The 22,472-nt window shown below is 27.2% G+C and overlaps 2 protein-coding genes across 5 annotated transcripts in view; one reads left to right on the forward strand and one right to left on the reverse strand.

Moving 5' to 3' along the window:
- The window catches only part of LOC136085974 (uncharacterized), an 81,867-nt gene that overhangs the window by 11,174 nt on the left and 48,221 nt on the right, over positions 1 to 22,472 (forward strand). The gene's annotated exons all lie outside the window — the stretch shown is intronic.
- On the reverse strand, positions 9,565 to 11,643 carry LOC136085699 (uncharacterized). Its single transcript, XM_065807005.1, has one exon. It carries the CDS (start codon positions 11,641 to 11,643, stop codon positions 9,565 to 9,567), a length of 2,079 nt encoding a protein of 692 aa, XP_065663077.1.

Below are 22,472 nucleotides of genomic sequence, written 5' to 3' on the forward strand. Positions count from 1 at the left end.
TCGAGAGGGAAAAAAAGATTCAATACCAGCCTGTATCCACGAAGTTATGTAAGAAGCACATTTGTCTACAGGAAGACAAAAGATTTTTACCCAAGGGCCAACACGAAGAAAATCACGGAAAGAATACCAGTTCGCTTTACTGTAGTTGTAAAAGGTTCGATAATAAGGGGATTCAGGTGATAAAGAAGAATGAGATATTAGTTTTAAAGAGATTAAACTGTGATCAGAAGCACCTAAGGGTGAATGTGGGGAAACTGAGCACTGATTAGGATCAGAAACAAGACATAAGTCGATTAGAGAAGGTAAATGAATCGGATTGTCAGGAAAGCGAGTTGGAAAGTTTACTATTTGAGTTAGGGATTGAGAAAGGCAAAAGTTGTGGGCTTTAATGCCTGCCGAATCATTGACACTAGAGCCAAGCCATTCAGAGTGGTGAGCATTAAAGTCATTAGAGAACTTGGTGATGATGATTTTTTGTGTTTTATAGTTTTTGTGACTTTATTCATTTTTAAATTAGATTGATGAACTTGACTCAAAGAATAGATAGTACTCAGAACACTGTTTAATAGCCCAAGCAATTGCTTGGGCTATTAAACACTCAAAGAATAGATAGTACTCAGAACACTGTTTAATAGCCCAAACAATTTAAAGATTGCAATAGCAATCTTTAAATTGTTTAAAAGTATTAAAACTACTTTTAAACGTTTAAAAGTTTAAAATGTTAAAAAGTTTAAAAAAGTTTAAATTTAAAAGTTTTGTTTGTTAAGCGAAGTTTCTTATCGTAAGTCTTCAAACTATAATTGCTTATAGGCACTATTTGTATGTATCTCAATCTATGTCAGTCAATGTTTGTACAATACACTGCGTCTACTGCTTTATAAGTCGTATGTCTTGGATAGCGTGTATTTTTTGTCATTGTACTATTTGTCAAAATGTGGCAAGATCATACAAAAGATTTCTCAAACTTTAAAATTTTAAAAATGTATAAGTTTCCAATGATGTATTATATACGTATATATATATATATACGTATACTCTATGGAACTTAAAAATATTAACTGTAAGCGTTTTTTTCGGCGGAAGCGTGAACGCACCAACGTTTTGTAATTTAATTTCAAAAAATCTTTGGACAATTTTTAGGTGTATTTGGAAGTACCTCATTACGAAACTATTTTCATTATATTTGTTGCCTAAAATTTCCAAGATAATAATCGATGAATAAGACATATTAGTCTTCTCGCCCCTGCTACATATATATCTTGTTATTAACATACGGTTTATATATATTTACACGGCAAAAATAAAAATAAAGAAAAGCAATTTCTTTTACTCAGCGTTTTTGGAGTAATAGTTCAGTTTTACTTGAATATTAGCTAACTCGCTCAAACTTTTATTCACGCTAAGCGATTTACTCCATAAACGCCGAATAATTGCTCAGCTTTACGTGGATAAAAGTTTGAGCAAAGTTAGTAATGTTTTTTTTACGTAAAGCTGACGAACTCCTAAAAAAAGCGAATAAAAGTGATATCTTTTTTTTCATTCACCCGACCTAAATGTTCAAAAAACTAAGTAGTCGTATAGCAAGTCGTATACACCATAACAAAAGCAACAAGTCGTATACACCAAAACAACAACCACAAAAACAACAAGTCGTATACACAAACAAATCGTATACACCATAACTAAGCAAGTCGTATACACCATGACAAAAGAAGAGTTCAACTTTTTTTCTAATATTTTTAACTTTACCTTTCATTAAAACTAAAAAAATGCTAATATAAGTGTTTAGCATTTTACTCAATACAAAGGTTAAACTTTTTTTCTAATATTTTTAACTTTACCTTTCATTAAAACTAAAAAAATGCTAATATAAGTGTTTAGCATTTTACTTAATACAAAGGTTAAACTTTCGTAAATAAGTTCTTAGAAAAGAGATTATTTTAAAAAAAAAACATTCTTAATGCTTTGTTGTGAATGACGTCTGCTGTATTTGTTAAAGTTAGTATAATAAATTACCATACAGCTGATATATTTGCATGTAATCTCATTAATAACATCGTCGTTAAACTGTTTATTATTAAGATTAGATTAAAATCTTATGCACTTATCAGGAGTGGATCCAGGGTGTAGCAAGTGTACCAAATGCTACAGTCAGTTTTTTTTACATATATATATATTTTTTTTTTTTCATGCAAAAGAGAAAAATAATTTAAATAAGACATGCAGGTTACAAGTAATCAAAATGCGGCGCTTCAAAAGTTTATTCAAAACAGTATCTGAGCCAAGTTGGCTATGTTACAGAAATATTTCATTCGGAAAAATGAAATGCTTTACTAAAAAACCCATGTTTTTATCGGGTTTTTTCTCACATGCCCATAAATTTTTAAAACAATTTCAAACATTTCGAAGCGTATCAACTTAAATTGAACTGGGAGTTAAATAAAATGGCAAATCGACTGTAGCAACTGTAGCAAAAGTCAATTCGTCATATTTTGAAACAACTCTATACATACCCCCGATAATTTTTTATATATTGAGCCTATTTACGTTCAATCTTTTTATTAACAAGGAGGTTTTACGTAGTGACTAAAGTCATCAAGCGAGAACCTGTACCAAAATAAAAAATATATGTGTAGCAAAGACAGAAATTCTGTAAAATATCCACTCTCCGTTACCCACTTTATTAAAAAAAACATTTTTTTATAAAGTGGGTAGCAAACAATAAATGAAGAGGTTTTTTAATTATAAAGACTAAATTATATAGTACCGTCTGTTGGTTTATTTATTTAACCTATTATGAAAGTAGTGAAATTAGTTAATGTTTATGAAAAATGGTGAAATGTGTTTATTGCTGTTCTACGAGTTATTTATCATTGAAGAAGTCAAACGATTTAAAAACGTTTTAAAAAATTTATAGATTTCCCAAAGACAAAGAAAAAAAAACACGTTGGATAGAACGTTTACCTAATGCGAGTTTTAAAACGTCTAGCAACACTTTATTATATGATCTGATAGACATCAAAACTTCAAAAAGGTTAAACTAAAATGCACAATTTCCTCTCAGATCGATTTTTAGTTTATTTTAAAATTGCATGGAACCTTCTACTACTTTTTATTAATTTGGAAATTTCTACTAGGAAATTACTGCTATTATTCTCTGTGACAAGGTGTATGTTACAAAAATGTTATTGTATTAGGAAGTTGCTGTTTTTGGAAAACCAATGGTATAAATTCTCTTTCAAAAATGATTATAATACAGATATAAATCAATGTAATAAACATCTTTCCATGTTATTGACGCATTTCCGATCAGGATGGAAAGACTAGTATTTGAAGAATCTGCACGAATATCATAAATCTTCCAAAGTTAAAGGCTCAGCTCTAACTAAAAATTACGATACAGTTTTATTAGACGATTCCCATAGGAATTGTCTAATAAAACTGTATCAAAGGAACTTTCTACTACTATTTTTTTAACTTCTACTAGGAACTATTGTTCCCTTTGACAAGGTGTATGTTACAAAAACGTTATTGTATCAGGAAGTTGCTGTTATGGGAAAACCATTGATATAAATTTTCTTTTGAAAAGTATTTTAGATGTTATGATAGCTTGTAATACAAGTTATATGTTTGATGGTTCTAAATTTCTATTGAAAATGTTGTGAAAATCTGTAAACATATAAATTCCTAATTTTTATGTGATCAAATTTGTTTAACTTTAGTTTAACTTTTAAATCAGTAAGAAAATCAAATAGCGAAGCAAAAGCAATTAAATGTGATAAAAATCTAATTTTAACATTTAATGAAAAACCTTGGTTAACTACAGATAGAACTCTTTTGTTGTTTGACTTTAACGGGTGATGCGGAAGTTATCGGACAAAATAAAAACGTCAGTAACTTATTTATAAATAAAAAAACAAACTACTATTATATATTTTTTAAATAAAGCATTTATCTTTTAATAAAAATATGTTGTTTTTTATATGAAAAAACACCACCATCTGCAATTGATCTCAATTTTGCTCTGACGCCTTTCATATGCGACTGTAAAAAGTTTAAATCAATTTCTTGTAGTCTTAGTTTAATGCGATCAATCAAAACTTGCTCTGTTGAAGCTTGCTAATCTCCCTCGTAAACCTTCTGTGCCAAATGTCCCCAAAAATTTTCAATTGGTCGTGCTTGAGGCACATTTTGGGGATTGGATTCTTTATCAACGTAATAGACATATTGGTCCATCCAATTTAGAGAATCTTTAGAATAATGAGAACTTGCTAAATCTGGCCAAAATAAATAGTTAAAGTCTCCATGATACTTGTGAATAAATGGAAGAAGTCGTTTTTCTAAACATTCATTAATATAGATTGATAAATTGATCGCTACAGCCTTGGAAATGCGAAACAATGGCTCGGACATACCACGGTCAGATATGGCTATCCACATTAATAATTTTTTTGGAAATTTCTCTTTTCCTATAAAACGAACACTTTCTGGGCATGTCTTTTTGTTGTTTGTGTAGTATCCAGAACTTCCAGGCACGTTGTCCCCTGCAAAATAAAAGTATTTTTTATCATCGATGACTAGAAACGATTTTGTGTTATAGAGTTGGTTAACTAGTTTCCTGCTTCTTTTCTTTGCCTTTATTTGTTGTTCTATAGTGTATTTTGGAGTCTTTTCACGTTTTTGATATTTAATATTCATTTTTTTTAACTGACGACCAATTGTCGATTGATTTACACCGAATTTAATACCTATTTTTCTCTGACTGACCCCTTTTCGATTGTTGACAAGTCTCGTCAATTCGGCTTTCTTTTCTCTAGTCCAGGATGTCGGACGACCAGGGTGCTTTCTATCAGAAAACGATTGAACAGTTTCAAGTCGTTTTAGGTTATCATATATTGTACTTCGAGCAAATCCTTCCTTTTCAAAACGATTTACGATTTTTTTATTTTATATATTAGGTTTATTTACAAAAAACATTTTTAGTCGCTTTCGAAAGGATTCTCGTTCAGCTGCATTCAACCTCATTTTAAATAATTGTGTTTCAAATAATAAAGTTTATATTTTATAGAACGTTTATGCCTACGCATAAGACCACAAAAACTATTTATTATGCTCAAATCATGAAATTAGGATTTTTCCGATAACTTCCGCATCACCCGTTAGTCCACGTTATCAAAAACATACAAAATAATGGGCTCGAAAAGCAAAATCTTTTGTTTCTGATAATACTCACAATGTTCTTCTTAATCAACCTAAAACTTCTACTACCTCAAACGTTAACAACACTGGTGATTTTATTAAACTAGCTTTCACATAATGGAAAACTACAATATTTTTAATCTAAAATGTATGCCCACACTTTTTAATCTAAAAAGTGTGGGCATACATTTTAGGTTCAATAATGATCAAAAAGCTTTCTCAGAGATTTAAATAATAAACGAAGAAAGTTTGTTTTGGATTTTGGCGATACAGCATTATGCATGAAAAAAAATCAGAAAATAGGCATAAAATATCAACGCATATCACAAGGCATTTTGCAAATTATTCACGTGAAGAAATAATCTAGCTGATTAAAACGCTATTAAGAGAAACACTTTTTTTACAAATATGTTATGTTAGGAAATCTGTTGCAGAACTACTTGAAACAGAATTTAGAAATTTAAGAAAAGTATCGTTAGACTTAGTTTTTAAGTTTTGTTCAAAACCAAGGAAGTCTCTTGTTTACATTAGCATGTATTTTGAAATTATGATTTGCTTAACGAATATGAAATTTTACCAGTATAATGTTTTATTTTTTTAAACTTTGGTCAATATTTAAAATCATTTGAAATAGGTGGATTAAAATATCCTTATGACAATACTGTTTAATGGCTTTTCTTCAATTTGATTAAAGATAAAGTTTATTTGACTTCCATATTCAATACTTTTATGCTTTAATGCATTACTTAATTGAAATTGAGTGTTATCGTCACAACATACTTTCCTATATTTATTTATAAAAAACTGAAAACTTTCTACACCCAAATCAAACAAAGAACTATGTTGTTTTAAACAAAGAACGACCATATTAAATTTGTCTTGTTAGGTTGACATTTATTCATTGACACTTGTTTTTATTATTTGCTGACATTTGTTGATTGTATCGTTGCTCATTGTAATATGCCTGGAGTTTGCTATTTTGGGATTTTAAAAGCATTCCTTATTTATTTAAAGCAATATATTTTTATTGAAACGTTTATTTACTATTTTTTATTTGATTTGAAACCTGTTTCTTTTTTTCATTATTTGACAAAAAGTTTATTGTAATGAATTAATGAAGTATATTGTTAAAAATATAAAAATATTTATAAATTGTTTTTATAGATTTATATAAATCGTTGAAGTGTCTATTTTAATTAACAGATATTTTATAAGGTAAGCCATTAAATAAAGTATGTGTTTTAAAACAAATTTTGATTAAATAAAAAAATTGAATTTTAAACAAATTTTGAATAAATTTGTCGTTTTCATTTTCAAATATCAACTTCCAATTTTTTTGCAGACCAAAACATTTTAACAACCACAAATATTTTGTTTATTTAAATATATAGATAAATTTATATGATAATGTTTTGTGTATTATTTGGCATAAATACATTGACTGGCAATAGGAATACCAACAACTAAATTTAAATACATCGACTGAGGATAAGGGTTCGTTTAGGGTTTTAGTCATGATTAAAAGTCATAAAAAACAAGTAAACTATCATTTCCTTAAAAAGTATTCAGTTTAACTAGATAGTTTTAACGTCGCGTAAATCAGGTAACGTTCTTTAAACGGACGAAAGAAGAAAGCAATGGTAGGGGACCTCATGTATCACTACAAGCCACTGTACATCCAAGGCTGGTGCAAATGGTGTGTGATTCCCTCCCCCACCCCCTATCGATGAATTTTATTTCATTATGTCTGCAAATTTAGCTTGTTTAAACCAGCAAATCGTCATATGTAAATCCTATAGTACAATCGGCAAACTTGGACTTTTCGTACTTTCGGCATATGTGAAAAGCGAGGATTTTTTTTTTTTTTTTTTTTTATTTTAGACCAAAAAATATTTATGGCATTTTTGCTACAGTCAATAAAAATCCTGGATTCTCCCCTGCTTATAAAAGTTTGTTGTAGTGAATATGAAACGGTTTGTAAACGGTTTATCAAAATATTTAAAATATAATAGTTATTTTATGTTACCTCAAGAAATAACTAAAAAATTTTATAGGAACAATAAAGTTTCAAAAAATAACTTTTAGTAAAAGTTCATTTTTAAAGTTGAATTTTTTTTAAATTTCTCTACTTGAAAGTCTTCGATTATCCAATTAAAAAGTAAATATACGCAAACTCTTGTGAAATAATTACTAAAATATTTACCAGTTATTTTAAAATGAAATTTGTAGCATACTTTAAACATAGTAACAAAAATCCAATTAAAAGAAAATAAATGATAATAAAATAGTATTTTAGAAACGGTGCATAAAATACTAAATTTAAAAAATTAGGCGAGGCAAACAAGATCAATATGATAAAACTTCAAGAGCTAAAATGCCTTCAACAAAAACCTTCTCTCAAATGAATTTTATTACTATTCAGAACAAAATGTCAAGCTCTTTTGCATAACTATTTAACAAGTAATCGTTTCGCAAAAACTTTACAAATGTTTTATTTATAAATCTGTTGCTATGGCGTTGTTACGGAAAAAACTATAGATTTTGTAGACATATGCCAAATTCTTAATTCTTAATTTTAAAATGTTAAATTACAAGAATTTTTAATCAGTGAACAAAAGAATAATGAGCCAAATTTAATAAGCTGTTTTTTTTCAAAATTGACTTTTATTTCTTTGGGTACCACCTTAACCTTTTAACAACTATGTGACACTGGTGTGCCACATTTTCAATATGGTGTTTTTATTAGGTTTTAATTAAATTTCTGTCATTGATTACATCTACAGTTTACTTTAAATACTAATAATTATTATTCTGGCATACACATTTAATAGTTTACTTCACACATGATACAGCTGACTTTCTTACAACCTGCTTATAGAAGTATTTTTTTATCGGCACTTAAATGTAATAATTTAAATGTAAGCAGCATAAAAAAAATTCATAGGTTGTTATAACCTATAGTAATATTATGTATTGATCAAAACAATTCGTGCCAACTGTGTGTTTACAACACTTTGTGACTAAAAGCAAGTCTTGGGACAATGCTATCCCTCTGGTTTATAAGAGTCAATTTGAGATACATACATACATACATACATACATACATACATATATATATATATATATATATATATATATATATATATATATATATATATATATATACATATATATATATATATATATATATATATATATATATGTATATATATATCTTTTTTTTTTTGAGTATGACTTAACTTTTTGTAAAATAGGTAATTTTCTGTGTCAGATATCAATGAACTTCGCTCAAAAGTAATGAAAATGGGTTTTATTTTGATTATTTTTCAAAATAGACCACCCACAGCAATAGGGACGGCTCTTTTAATTATTTTAATGAAAAAACGCTAATCACTTTTAAGCGTTAATTAATTAACATAACTCAAATTAAAATATATAGTTTACTTTTAAAAGTAATTCATTTTTTTTTACATAAAATTATGTGTCATCTAAAACTTAATTACTTAAGTTTTGTTTTTAAATGCGTAACTATTACTTCAAGAAGTAATTTATAATTACGTGTAAAAGTGATTTGCATTAAAAGACTGTTTACTTTTTCTTTCAAAAGTAATTTAGTTTTAGGGCAAAGTGACCAATTAATGGCCACAATTTTTTTATAAAATGTCGTGTCGGATGTCTTAAATTAATGGTGAATTTTTTTTTATACTGCTTTATTAATGACCAACGCCTACACCTTATACAAACCTTTTTTATTTTTAAAACATTTTTAATTCAGAAAAAAATGTATTTAAACTGAGATTTTAAATTTGTACCAATTATTGGCCGGGTAGACCAAATAATAGCCAGCAAATTAAAAAACGTTACCTATTATGAGCCACTTACATTACCTAAAATCAATATATCTAAGAATGCTTATATATCAAAAAGTATTATTCAGACAGACGATTAAAGCTTAATAATGAACTAGGATCTACTTTAAAGAACTACAAACCAAGATAATTTTTTTATAAGTAAAATATTCTATACTTCGCTTAAAAATATTATTTTGGTTGATATTAAACAAAAAAACTTAAACAGTTTTTATTTGTTATTCAAATAAAAAGATAGTCTATCAAAAAGGAAATACAAAATAAGTTAAGAAAATTTTTAATTACTTTCATAAAGAATCAAGCATAAAACAAATTTTAAATAAAAAAATAGCTTTAGCACATAGCTGTTATAAGATTTCAACTAGCATCTAATAATGCAATTTTCAATATATGTACAATAATATGTTAGAAGTTTTGATAATATTAAAATAATAATAAGAAGTTTTCACAATATATTGATAATGAATTTGATAAAAATCTGTTGATAATAATCTATTTACATTTGCTCATTATCGATGGAGATAGTTGCATTATCTGGTACTTTAATACAGATATTTTGATTATCTGAAGAGATATTGAATTCCAATATCTTAGGAGTTGAACTGAATTTTCTCATTCTAACTGAGCTAGCTTTTTTAGATAGCTTTTGTATCTCTTTCTCCTGTTTTTGTTGTGCTTTATTTTCTTTTTCTTTTTTTTTTTTCAATTTTTTCTCTTCAGCTGCTGCGACTTTCTTTTTTTTCTTCTCCTCATCATTTACTTTAGATTGCATTGCTTCTTGAGAAGTTAATACAAAATATTTTTGAGCTTTTTTTCGATTTTCTTTTGACTTGATAGTATATATCTTTGGATAAGGCAAAATATCATTGTCAATATCATTATTTGAATGGTTTGTACACAACATAATTGGTGTCAGACTAGGCTGAACAATGCCTTTAATTGGCATCTGACTACAATCATTAGTGGTTTTATTTGGAAAAAAACTAGATTGCCCAGTAGTTTTATTTGGCACAGGAACTTGCTGAATAATAGTTTCATTTAGAAATGGAATAGTAACTATAGATTCATTTGGCATCGGAACAGAGTCATCTATTTCTAAAATGGTATTTGTACATGAAATCTGTTTCAGTTTAAATTCTTTATATAATTTATACAAGGGATCTGGGATGTCGTAGCCATTTTGAATTAAGAAATTAAAAGTTGTAAACTGCTCATGAGTCAAATGGGTATCCCATATCAAAGAATTATTGTCAACATTTATCAAATTATTATCTATTTTAGATTCAGACATATTTCCAGGTTTATTAATTAATTCTACTTCAACTTCCTCTTCTATTGCATATTCTGATCTTGTTATTTTAGTGTCAGTTTTGATTGGATGCAGATTTGATTCAAGCAGATCATTTGAGTCAAGTAGCTGTTGTATGGAATAGACAGAATTAGGCAAGTAAGCTATGCTTGGAACAGCAGACGGATTGTATGGAAAAATGCCACATGATCGAAACCCTGAAATAATATTAGCAGCTGTGAGAGCTTGATCCCAGGCTTTCTTAAAAAGGCCACAAAAAGTTGACTTATCAATAGTAACTCCAGGATATTCATTCATTAATTCATGACATGTTTGATTATAATAGGTTTTAAGAGGACCAAATACTGTGCGATCTAGAGGCTGGAGCCAATGCAAACAATGCGCTGGCATTTCGACAATATAAATGTTATTTTCGATTGCAACAGACAATAACTCAACAAAGTTATGAGAATCGTGACCATCAACTATGAGAATTTGTGGCCTATCTCTACCTATATTAGGCAAGAAAGTATTAGTGAACCAAAGAAATGCAATTCCTTGCTTTGTCCAACCTGTCTCACTAAAACTCCAATTTGAGCCTGATGGTGCATTTGCAGTATTAAAAGAATGAAGGGATCTAGCCGTTTTACCTTTTGCTATCAAATGTGGAGGTACTAAACCACCTGCAGCATTTACAGCAGCAATAATGGTTATGGTTTCACGTTTTCCAGATGTGCGAGATTGAAGGTGTTTTGTACCTCTTTTTGCAATTATTTTAGGAGGTTTAAAATCCATCTGTAGCCCAGACTCATCCATGTTCCAAATTAATGAAGGCTTTAAAAGGGCACAAGTGTCACTCAAAACTTCATGCAATGAAGAGAAAAATTTAGCAACTTTTGGCATAGACATGCATTGATGACGGACTGATGAAGTACCTTCAGGCTTTTGCAAAACTAAATTTTTATGTCGCTGTTTAAATGAGCGCCACCATTTTTCTGAAGGAGTTGAACGCTTAAACTTTAAATTGTGCTTTGTGGCTAAATCTGATGCATATTTTTTAAATTGTCTCTTTCCAAATCCAAATCCAAGTTTAGCTCTTGTTGCGGCATATTCAACAAGTTTTAGCTCTAAATTCATTGATAATATTGGACTAGGTCCGGGTTTGACACCATGAACTGAATTGCCTTTAAGATATTTACCAAGGGTTGACCGAGGAATACTAAATTGTGCTGCAGCTTCTCGTTGCGACATTAAACTATTTTGAACAGCTGCAATTGCGTTTTTCATATCTTTGTTGGATCACTAAAATCTCTTTACATTTGTCACTTTCTGGTTCAACTTTGAATTAAAACTAGAGGCAGTGTTCTTTTTAATCTTGTTATTCTTTTTTGTGATTTTCGTGGTTTTTCCCATAATTACTCAAATTAACTAAAAGATAGAGAATACTGACTACATTGTTATGATATTGTATTTACATTAGATTTTTGTAAGGTTATATACAGATACCACAAATAAATACATATACAAGCATAAAGTATGCTTATCATACATATCTATACATCAATATAACAGAAATAGCATACATAAGTACAATGGTTAAATACAACATAATACTTATAATACATAATACTTAGTGAGCATTAAATTAAATATACAAAATATATATATTTTAAATTGTTATGTAGCTAGTAAATATTATTAATAATAATTTTTGTTTATTTGTATTATATAAATTATAAAATACAAACCATTACTTTAAACCATTACTTTAAATGTTTACAAACATTAAAACAAATAAAATTACATACTTGCAGACATAATAAACCGTTATAATAAATACTGTAAAGTAAATACTTATTATACGTAGTATTTATACATCTTAAAGTAAATACTGATTATAGTTAATATAAGCCTTATATTAAATATAATCAGTATTTACTTTACCATGTATAAACATTAAGTATAACTATAATAAGGATACAATTAGGACATATAAGTTATTAGAACTTTTATAATAAGGACATATAAGTCTAATTTATTGTGACACAATTTGTGTTTAAACTATATTCACAATGAATTAAACTATTGTCCTAATAATAGCCACGTAATAATTCGATATTAAAAATAGGAGCCGTGGCTCTTATTTGGTTAAATAAATGGCTATTATTGAGACCTATTTGAAATCTGGGAGTTTAGGTTATATTGATGCTTCTGCCTATTGTATATTGACGAACAAAACAGTTTACGTAATAATATTAAAGTACACAACAGATCAAAATAAACCAAAAAGACATACTTGAAAGAATATTGCGTTAAAATATGTCTCAAAGTTGCATGAAAAAACCAAAAATTACTTTTTACGGCATAAAATATTCACTTAAATTAACCTTGAGAAAAATAAGATTTCCTTAAAATCAAGACTGAAAAAAACATTTATAAAAGTTAGATTAAAACATAGATATATTAAAGAAACAGAAAAGTATAATCAACAACTAGATAAATGTTCCGCCAAATAAATAAATGCAATAAAAGTGGACCCAAATTCGGCTCTTAATAAGACCCGGCCATTATTAGGGCTCTTTGCCCTAATGGTAAGTCGTGCAAAGTAGTTTACTTTGCAAAGTAATTTTTGTTATAATTACGTCGGAAATTTACATTGAAATGTAACTTCCTTTTTATATGTAAAAAAAGTTATTTATGAAGTAAACTTACATAAATATATTATTCAAAAAACATAACACTTACTTTACAAAGAAAAAATGCATCATAAAAACTAATTACTTTAATGTGTAAAAGTAACTAATTAGCAAAAACAGCTTACATAAAAGTAAATTGAAAAAAAGTTATCATTTACAATTACATATAAAAGTATATTTTGTCTTTGAAAATTTATAATTACTTTGTTAGTGAGTAAAATGTAAGTTATATTATTTACTTCCTCAAAAAACAGCCATTTCATGGTGATTTAACATAAATTTTGAGACAGTAAGCGTATTTAAAACCATTGCCTGTTAGTGGGCACTTCTAGGTAATACCTCAGGTATTACTCTGATGCATGCGCGCAGTGCTTTTGGTGGGGTATTGTGTAAAGATTTATTTTCATGTATATCATGAAGAGTGTATCTATTATATTTAGGGGCTAAAACAGTCAACATGTTGGTATACCAGAAGCGTAGATACCAGCCGCGTGGGAGCCATTGTGCTAATAGGAGCAGAGGCTCCTAAATAATTATTGATTTTTTATTTCAATTCTTTGTTAAGGAAAAGTAGCTTGATGGCCATGTTGCAACTTTAGGGAGGGAAAGGGCATAATACCTTGCTACGCTACTGGTTGCTACCCTTGCATATAAAACTTGACTAAGTCACTGTTTTGTTCGAACGCGCTTTTTGGTATCCACAGAGACGTTGACTGCTAAACATTTTTCAAAAAATTTATGAGTCATTTAAACTATCTGATATAAGCAATCTGATAAAAGAAGTGTTTATCAGATATAATCTATCAGATAGATTATTTAATTATAAATAATCTATCTGAAAAAAGATGGTAAGGAAAACCGGTCAATTTTCTACTATAGATTGTGGGCAGACCAAAAACTTTTTTTTTGTAGCGTTGGTGTCAAAAGCGCCCATCGAAAATTAGAAAATTAAAGTCTTATTTAATTAAAGTGCTTTAGAATAGACTTGTAATTATTTTTCAAACCGTTAGTTTGGCTTCACGAGTTGTTTGCCGGTTATCAGTTGTCCAGAAATATTATCAGTCGTCCAGGAATATTATCAGTTTTCCAGGAATATTATCGGTTATCAGTTGTCCAGGAATATGCAGTTGATTTTTCACTACCATCCAGGCTTGCAAGAGCTCTGAAGCTTTCAGCCTTTGTGTAATTTTGATAAACGTGCATGTTAAAATTGTTTTCAGAGCCAACTAGAGAAATTTACTCTTTTGAACAATTTTTTTGGTTTTACTGTATCTTTCAGACTTGTTAGAACTTTAACACCTTTAGCATTTGAGTAGTCCCGATGAACATGCATATTAAATTTGTTTCCTGGGTAAGGGGGGCCAAGCCCATATATTTTTTTCTTAAATTCTTAATTTTTTTTTTTTTTAAATAATGGTATATTATATTTTTTGGTTTAATTGTTTAATTATTAACTCTTCTGTCGGCCGGAAATAGGTTAGTGCCCATGACAAAATTTCAACTATTTTATAATTTTTAATTTCACCGGGAACATTTGTAGCTATGGTGGTACTTTTCATTTCTTTTATTCAGCGTGATCGTTGTTAACAATCACTTTAACTGAAATAAAAACAAATTCTTTGCTTGTTTTTGTTTTTGTTTAATAAAAGCTGTTGTTTGGAATGAACTATTTGAAGTTCTTTCCTTAAACAATTATTCCAGTTTGTCTTTTCCAAAAACAACGTTTAATTTGGTTAGATTGATTGTATTAAGGACTATGTTGAATAAAAAAAGCAAAAATAAAAAACTTAGATTAAAATTTCTAAATGGAGAGCCATTTCCAAAGCAAGAATAATGAACCAGACAGTCTTTTGAAACAAATTAAAAAATAAGGTTACACACTTTTAAATCACTGATGTAAATTACATTGTAAAATTAAATTATTTAAAAAAAAATTCGAGTTTTAAAATATAAAAAAATTAACTTAAAAAAGGATAACTTTTTATAGCCATAACAGCCGCAACTTAGGTTAATGTATTTAATATAGCGAATGCAGTAAAGTGGTTTAAAAAAAATACACTTTTTAATTTAAAGTTATATGATAGAATCTGCAGTTGTTTTTCATCATGCTTTATGGTGAAAAACCTTTAAAAAACAGTGCATTTAAATAAAAAAAGCCAAAGGCATAACATTCAGCGTCATTTTCTGTTCTTTCAACAATAAAAGCTTTTTTTAATTGAGCTTAACTTTTGTCTAAATCTAAACTTACAGATCTCGACAGATTTGTAGGTTTTTTAAAGAATTTTCAACTGACACTAAGCTATGCTAAATACTTTTTATAATTTTTTAAAACTTTACTCCTTTATAGAAAAAAATAAGGCAAGTTCAGGATCTTTTGTTTTATTTCTATATAAGGTTGAACGCTTATTTCTATATAAGGTTGAACGCTTCAAAAAATTAGAAATTGCATTTTTTATAAAATACAATTTCTAATTTTTTGAAGGGACTGTACGTTTGCTTATGCAGGCATTGCGGTAGCTAGGTCACTGATACTACGCGCAGATAAAAATATTTACGTAAAAAGTTCTGAATTTTTCGTGCCCATATAAGATACAAAAATGTCACTAAAATTTTTTGGTTTTATTTGTAAAGGTATGTTGCAAACAAATTCCAAAACAACATTCCACTGTCACACCTGTGATGATAATATGGGATGTTGTCCCCTATAACATGGACTTGCTGATGAGCTTCTAAAACCTGTTTAATGGGTGAGTTAGTAAAGTCTCGTGATCCTTGAAAACATCTAGTCCATTGAATACAAGCAGACAAAATTTCTTTTAAAGGACCTTTATTTATTTGGCTGTTCAAAGAAAAATATCTTTTTCTGTTTTTAAACAGTTCTGCATTTTCTCCCTAAAGACTTATTAGGATATGCTCCATGTATTGTTCCAATATATCCTGGAAATCGTCAAAGTTTGAAAAATCTGAAAAATTTAAAAATGCAGTTTATATGAATCAAACTTCAATTTTATAAATAGAAGCAATAGCTGATAAATATCTTCTATAGTATTACACACGCACACACACACACACACACACACACACACACACACACACACACACACACACACACACACATATATAAATATATATACATATATATGTATATATATATACATATATATGTATATATATATATATATATGCATGTTTATGTATATATATATATATGCATATATATGTATATACATATATATATATATATATATATATATATATATATATATACAAATATCTATATACAGATATATACATTTATTTATAGACAGATACATATATATGTCACTATATATGTGTCTATATATATATATATATATATATATATTTATATATATATATATATATATATATATATATATATATATATATATATATATATATATATATATATATATATATATTAGTAGTAGAAAATCACTTAACAAAAATTTTTTTCATTTAACACTGTGTTTCATCAACAAAGATTCATCAGAAATGGATGATCAAATTAATAAAACTTAAATTTATACCAAAATTAAATTACAGGAAGTTGCAAATGTCTTAACTACTGTAAATTTTCACACATTTGTGGAATTTGCTGACACTATTATAAAAAGAATTCTTTAGAAATGATTACTTATGCTATTTTTTTAAAATGTTTTTTTAAAAAGGGTAGTTAATGTAAATATTATTTGAACTCATTTATTTTTATAGTTTTTTAGGAGAAACTTATTTTCGTGCCTACATTTAGAAATTAATTCCGATCTTTTGTTTATTAAGCATTCTTGATTTGCATGTGTAATTATTTCAAATTTTTCTTGTAGGCATAGTATGCATTTTTTGGAAATATTGTTATATGCAGGCGCTGTTTTAAGGATAGACCAATTCAGTATAAAATCATCAATATTTTTTTCTTTTAATTCCCATATATATTTTGACAGCATGGTGTCTTTTGAATACTTTTTATTCTTGAAAGATTGCTTATGATTGGCAAAACGTTTTTTCCATTTACCCTCTGTTATGCCAATATATTGTTTATCAGGTACATTCTTAGAGGAAACAACACATTTATATACCACATAATGTGGTATATAACTTCCTGTAATTTAATTTTGGTATAAATTGAAGTTTTATAAATTTGATCATCCATTTCTGATAAGTTCATGAAACACAATGTTAAATGGAAAAAATTTTTGTTAAGTGATTTTCTACTACTAATATAATTGCTCTGTTCTTTTAAGAACATTGAGCACTCTATTGTGTAGAATACTTTTTAAAGTTGTTTAAATATATATATATATATATTTATATATATATATATATATATATATATATATATATATATATATATATATATATATATATATATATATATATATATATATATATATATATATATATATATATATATATATATATATACATATATATATATTTACATATGTATATATATGTATACATATATATATATATATATGTATATATATATATGTATATATATATAAATATATATATATATATATATATATATATATATATATATATATATATATATATATATATATATATATATATATATATATATATATATATATATATATATATACTGTCAGTGTAACCTACAAATAGTGCTCAATGTTCTTAAAAAATAGAATAATAATAAATTAGCAAAAATATTTTTCTAATATGATCATTAACCGGCTGTTTCTCCTACGGTAAGTTGATATACATAAAATCATCATTTCCTTCCTGTTGAACACCTGTAATGAACCAGTAGTATAAAACCGACATACAATTGAGAGTTGTTATACTGGGGCCGTATTCTCTTCTCTCCGTTAAGCTTAACGGAGCTTTTGTCTGAGATTTCATTACAATATTTCTAAGTAAAGAAATGACGAAAATTTATATAAATTCGTTAAAATAAAACTTATACCAAAATAAAAGATTTATGTTTAAAAATTATAACTTTAAATAAATTTTTTGTTAATGTAATTTAAAAGAAATTTTTGACTAACGCTCCATTAAGATTAACGGAGAGATGAGAATACGGCCCCTTGTGAAATGTATTTATGTGGTACAAAAATAATGATTCATTAGTCAAATTTCAATATTCATAAGTCAAAATTTTCTGGACTGTTTTGGATGGTTTTAGAAAATACTGAAATTTTTTATAAGTTTCTGGAGTCTTCTAGATGTTTATGGAAATTAGCAAGATTAAGACAATTTATAATAAATAAATTTGAATCTTTATTTGCCAGATCGCAGTAAAATAGTGAAGAGAAACAAATGCACTTTCATTTATTATTATTGTCTTTCAGAAAAAAATTCAAGAAATATCTTCAACCATAATGTATTCTAAGAAAAGTGCTTCCTCTACTGAAGGAAACAAGACAATCTAGATTAAAAAAAAAGTACTATTTTATGAGTCACATAAAAAAAGAGAACTGTTCCACTAGTAATACAGTCACTGGAAAACATCAGCACAATACCACTTAAAATTGTATTTTGCCGCTATCTGTTCCTAAGAAAATCCACTTAAGGGAGTCGAGAACGCATTAAGCCAATTAAGAAAGAAGTAACACTTTTATGGCAAAAGGAAATCAATTTTCCACATTTTTTAATTAAAGTTATACAGGTAAATTTGGATCAAGTACTGATGAAGTACGATAAATGTGTAAAATAAAGAATATAAGATTAAAAGAATAATGTTTTTAAAAGCTACTAGTTCAAAAACTATATATCTATCCATGCAAAAGAAAAGAAATGTCCTCGAAGCCTACTTCAATAACAGTAACGGCAACAGCAAAAACGTTATCTTCTAGATCCAAGTCTGAGGCAGTATAAAAAAGAATCTGAAGAACCAGAAAAACAGTCCACAGGTACAAGCAAAAACTACAACAAAAATCAAAACTGCAACCAGATTAGTGCTATTTTTAAAGTTATCAACAAGCAAAGCAGCAACCATTTGTCGACAGTAATCTCAAAATAAAATCAACAATCATACACCTTCATAGTATGGTATATTCACGTCAACTATTAAAGAAGCTGCTAAATTTAAAGAAGAAATGAAAAAATCTGCATTTAAAAAGCTTGTCTTTTCACTTTGGTGTTAAATGGTTAGTCACCAATTAAATCAGGTGTTAGTGTTAAAGAGCAAACAAAGTGTGGTTAAGCTACAAGAACTGGATCTACCAGGTGGAAAAGCAGACTCTTGTATAAGATATAACAGCTATTCATGATAAATACAAGGTATGGAATAGTATGAAAATGATTGTAACAGATACGATAAATGAAAACACTGGAAGAAAGAATGGTATTGTCAGTCATTTACAAAGACGTTCTACTAAAATGAAGCTCAAAGAATTAAATGTTTGTTGTCTACATCATGTTCTTAACGGAGTTCTTCGCGTAGCAATTAATAAAAAACGTGGAGAAAACTGCTTGTTGCCCAAAAGCAAATACTTGCTTATCCAGTAAATTGTAAATCTTCAATGAGTACGGGAAAAGTTTCATGAATAGTACAGAAATGATTACTGAAACAGCCGGATGGCGTGATGATATGAAGTTTTAATTAAATTAAATTTGGGTATTCTGCTTTTTGAAGAATCTTGAGCATTTTAAAAAATCAAATTTTAGATAATTTTTGTTACCGTAAGAGCTGCTATGTAGCACCTTGCACGGTTACAAAAAAAACCCATCAAAACTAGAATTTCCCAAAATAAATCAGCCTGCAGAGTAATCAAGTGTCTTGAAGATTTTTTTGGCAAATTAAAAAAAAAATACAACCTCCAACTTAGATATTTGTCTCACGAAACATAATAATCTACTATAATCTCTAATACTACTTTAGTTTTACTTAGAATTACAAGCTGAACTACATGTTCATATGTATTTCCTATTCCTAATACATGATTTAAATATACTATTTTCCCTTGACTACTTGTACCATTAATGCTACTAGCGCCACTTACTCCACAATGAGTTTTATATATTTTGGGTACTAATATTAATGTTGTTTTATTCTTTCCTTTTGGAGTTGCAGGAGTATTTACTTGAAAATAAGCATCATCTGATGACTCAGTATCTTCTGAGCAGTCGTTTGATACTTCTTTTCATGACCTGATTGATCTTTATCAAAAGTTTTAATATTTGTAATGAAATATATAAACAAATAGAAGATTAAGTAAGCTTTGCATGAACTAGTAAATCAAAAAAAAATTATTTTTTCAAATCCATGCTTTATGCAAGCAGAATTCTATAGGGCCTAGAAATTCTTTTTTTGTTATCTTTTGTAGAAGGAAAAATTACTGTTACGTTTTTAAATTTTTTTTAATAATTCAGTGTTCTTATGGGGAAATACAAATTAAATTTTTGTTAACTTAATTAACTTTTTTTGGTCAAATATTTCCATTTCCTTGTATTGTCATCGAAAATGATTAAGTGTGCAAAATTTGAGCAAAATTGTTTGAAAAAAAGCTTTCAAAAATTGATTTCAAATTTTGTGGCACACAAACATATATATATAGAAAGTAACCTTATATAAAGCATGGAAAAAAGAAAAACATAATTCATAAGAAGTTGTAAAAAACCATGTGTTGACACCTATATGGCTCCTAACATTATTGATCAATATTTTTAAAAATTGGTAAAGAAAAAAGCAATGTTTAAAATAAATTTTTAATGTCTTTGTCTAACTAGTGATGTTTAACAAATCATAAAATTAAAAAAAAAAAAGATTAACTGCATTAACCCATAACGCATAAACAAACTACTCATGGCGTCCGTGTGGATCCCAACATAAGAATAGGATTAAACCATATATTACCTATTTAAACTTAAAACCTGAAAATTTTAATATTTAAAAACTGGGTTCATGTTTCAGCTAAGTTAAGCAACATATTCAATCACCTATAAAGTAGGCTATGTTTGATTTTATTTTAAATATTCTTGGGACATGTTTAATACTTTAGTATATTCTTTAGGGTTAAACTTCAAGTGTTAATGAAAGAATATTATTCATCAACAACAAATCAAAAGGAAATTTTGAACTCATTATATACCTTTATTATGCTTTATTTTTCTATATATATATATATATATATATATATATATATATATATATATATATATATATATATATATATATATATATATATATATATATTTATATATATATATATATTATATATATGTATATATTTATATATATTTATGTATGTATATGTATATATATATATATATATATATATATATATATATACATATATATGTGTATATATATAGATATATATACTTACAAAGATATAAATATATCTTTGTATATATATATATACATATATATATATATATATATATATATATATATAAATATTACATATATGTATATATTTATATATATTTGTATATGTATATGTATATATATATATATATATATATATATATATATATATATATATATGTATATATATTTACATATATATGTGTATATATATATAGATATATATATTTACAAAGATACAAATATATCTTTGTATATATATATATATATATATATATATATATATATATATATATATATATATATATATATATATATATATATATATATATATTTACAAAGATATATACGTATATATATACAACCCTTAGATGTTGTCCGAAAGTTTTTTCGATATTTTGTTGACAAAAAATAAAATTAAAATGCAAGACCGGAATTTTTTTTTTAATAATGATAGACTGCCTGCCCCAACCAAACCCTCAGTCGATGTAGCAGCACTCCCTTGCGGGTCAGGCTATTTGTCAGTCGATGTAGCAGCACTCCCTTGCGAGTCAGGCTATTTGTCAGTCGATGTAGCAGCACTCCCTTGCGAGTCAGGCTATTTGTCAGTCGATGTAGCAGCACTCCCTTGCGAGTCAGGCTATAAGATAGTCGATGTAGCAACACTCCGCGCATGATTTACAGAAAAAAAATAAAAATAAAAACATTTTATTAAAAAAAATAAAAATAAAAACATTTTATTAAAAAAAATAAAAATAAAAACTTTGTTTATATTGTTAAAAACATTCAAAATGTTATAAAAACATTCAGAATGTTTTTAAAAACATTCTGGTCAATTAAATTTGCGTTTTTGTGGTTTTTTTAAAAAACGATTAATTTGTAATTAAATTAATGGTTTTTACTTTCGTCCAACACGGAAATGTTGGACGAAAGTCAAAAGTAATTAAAAGTGACGTATGTGTTGGCGTAAGAATCACTTTTTTCCTTCCGCTCTTCCTAAAGCCAACAAACTATAGATCTATATATACATACATATCTTTGTAAAAATATATATATATATATATATATATATATATATATATATATATATATATATATATATATATATATATATATATATATAT

The sequence above is a fragment of the Hydra vulgaris genome, chromosome 10 (genome assembly GCF_038396675.1).
Source record: "Hydra vulgaris chromosome 10, alternate assembly HydraT2T_AEP".
Lineage (NCBI taxonomy): Eukaryota > Metazoa > Cnidaria > Hydrozoa > Anthoathecata > Hydridae > Hydra > Hydra vulgaris.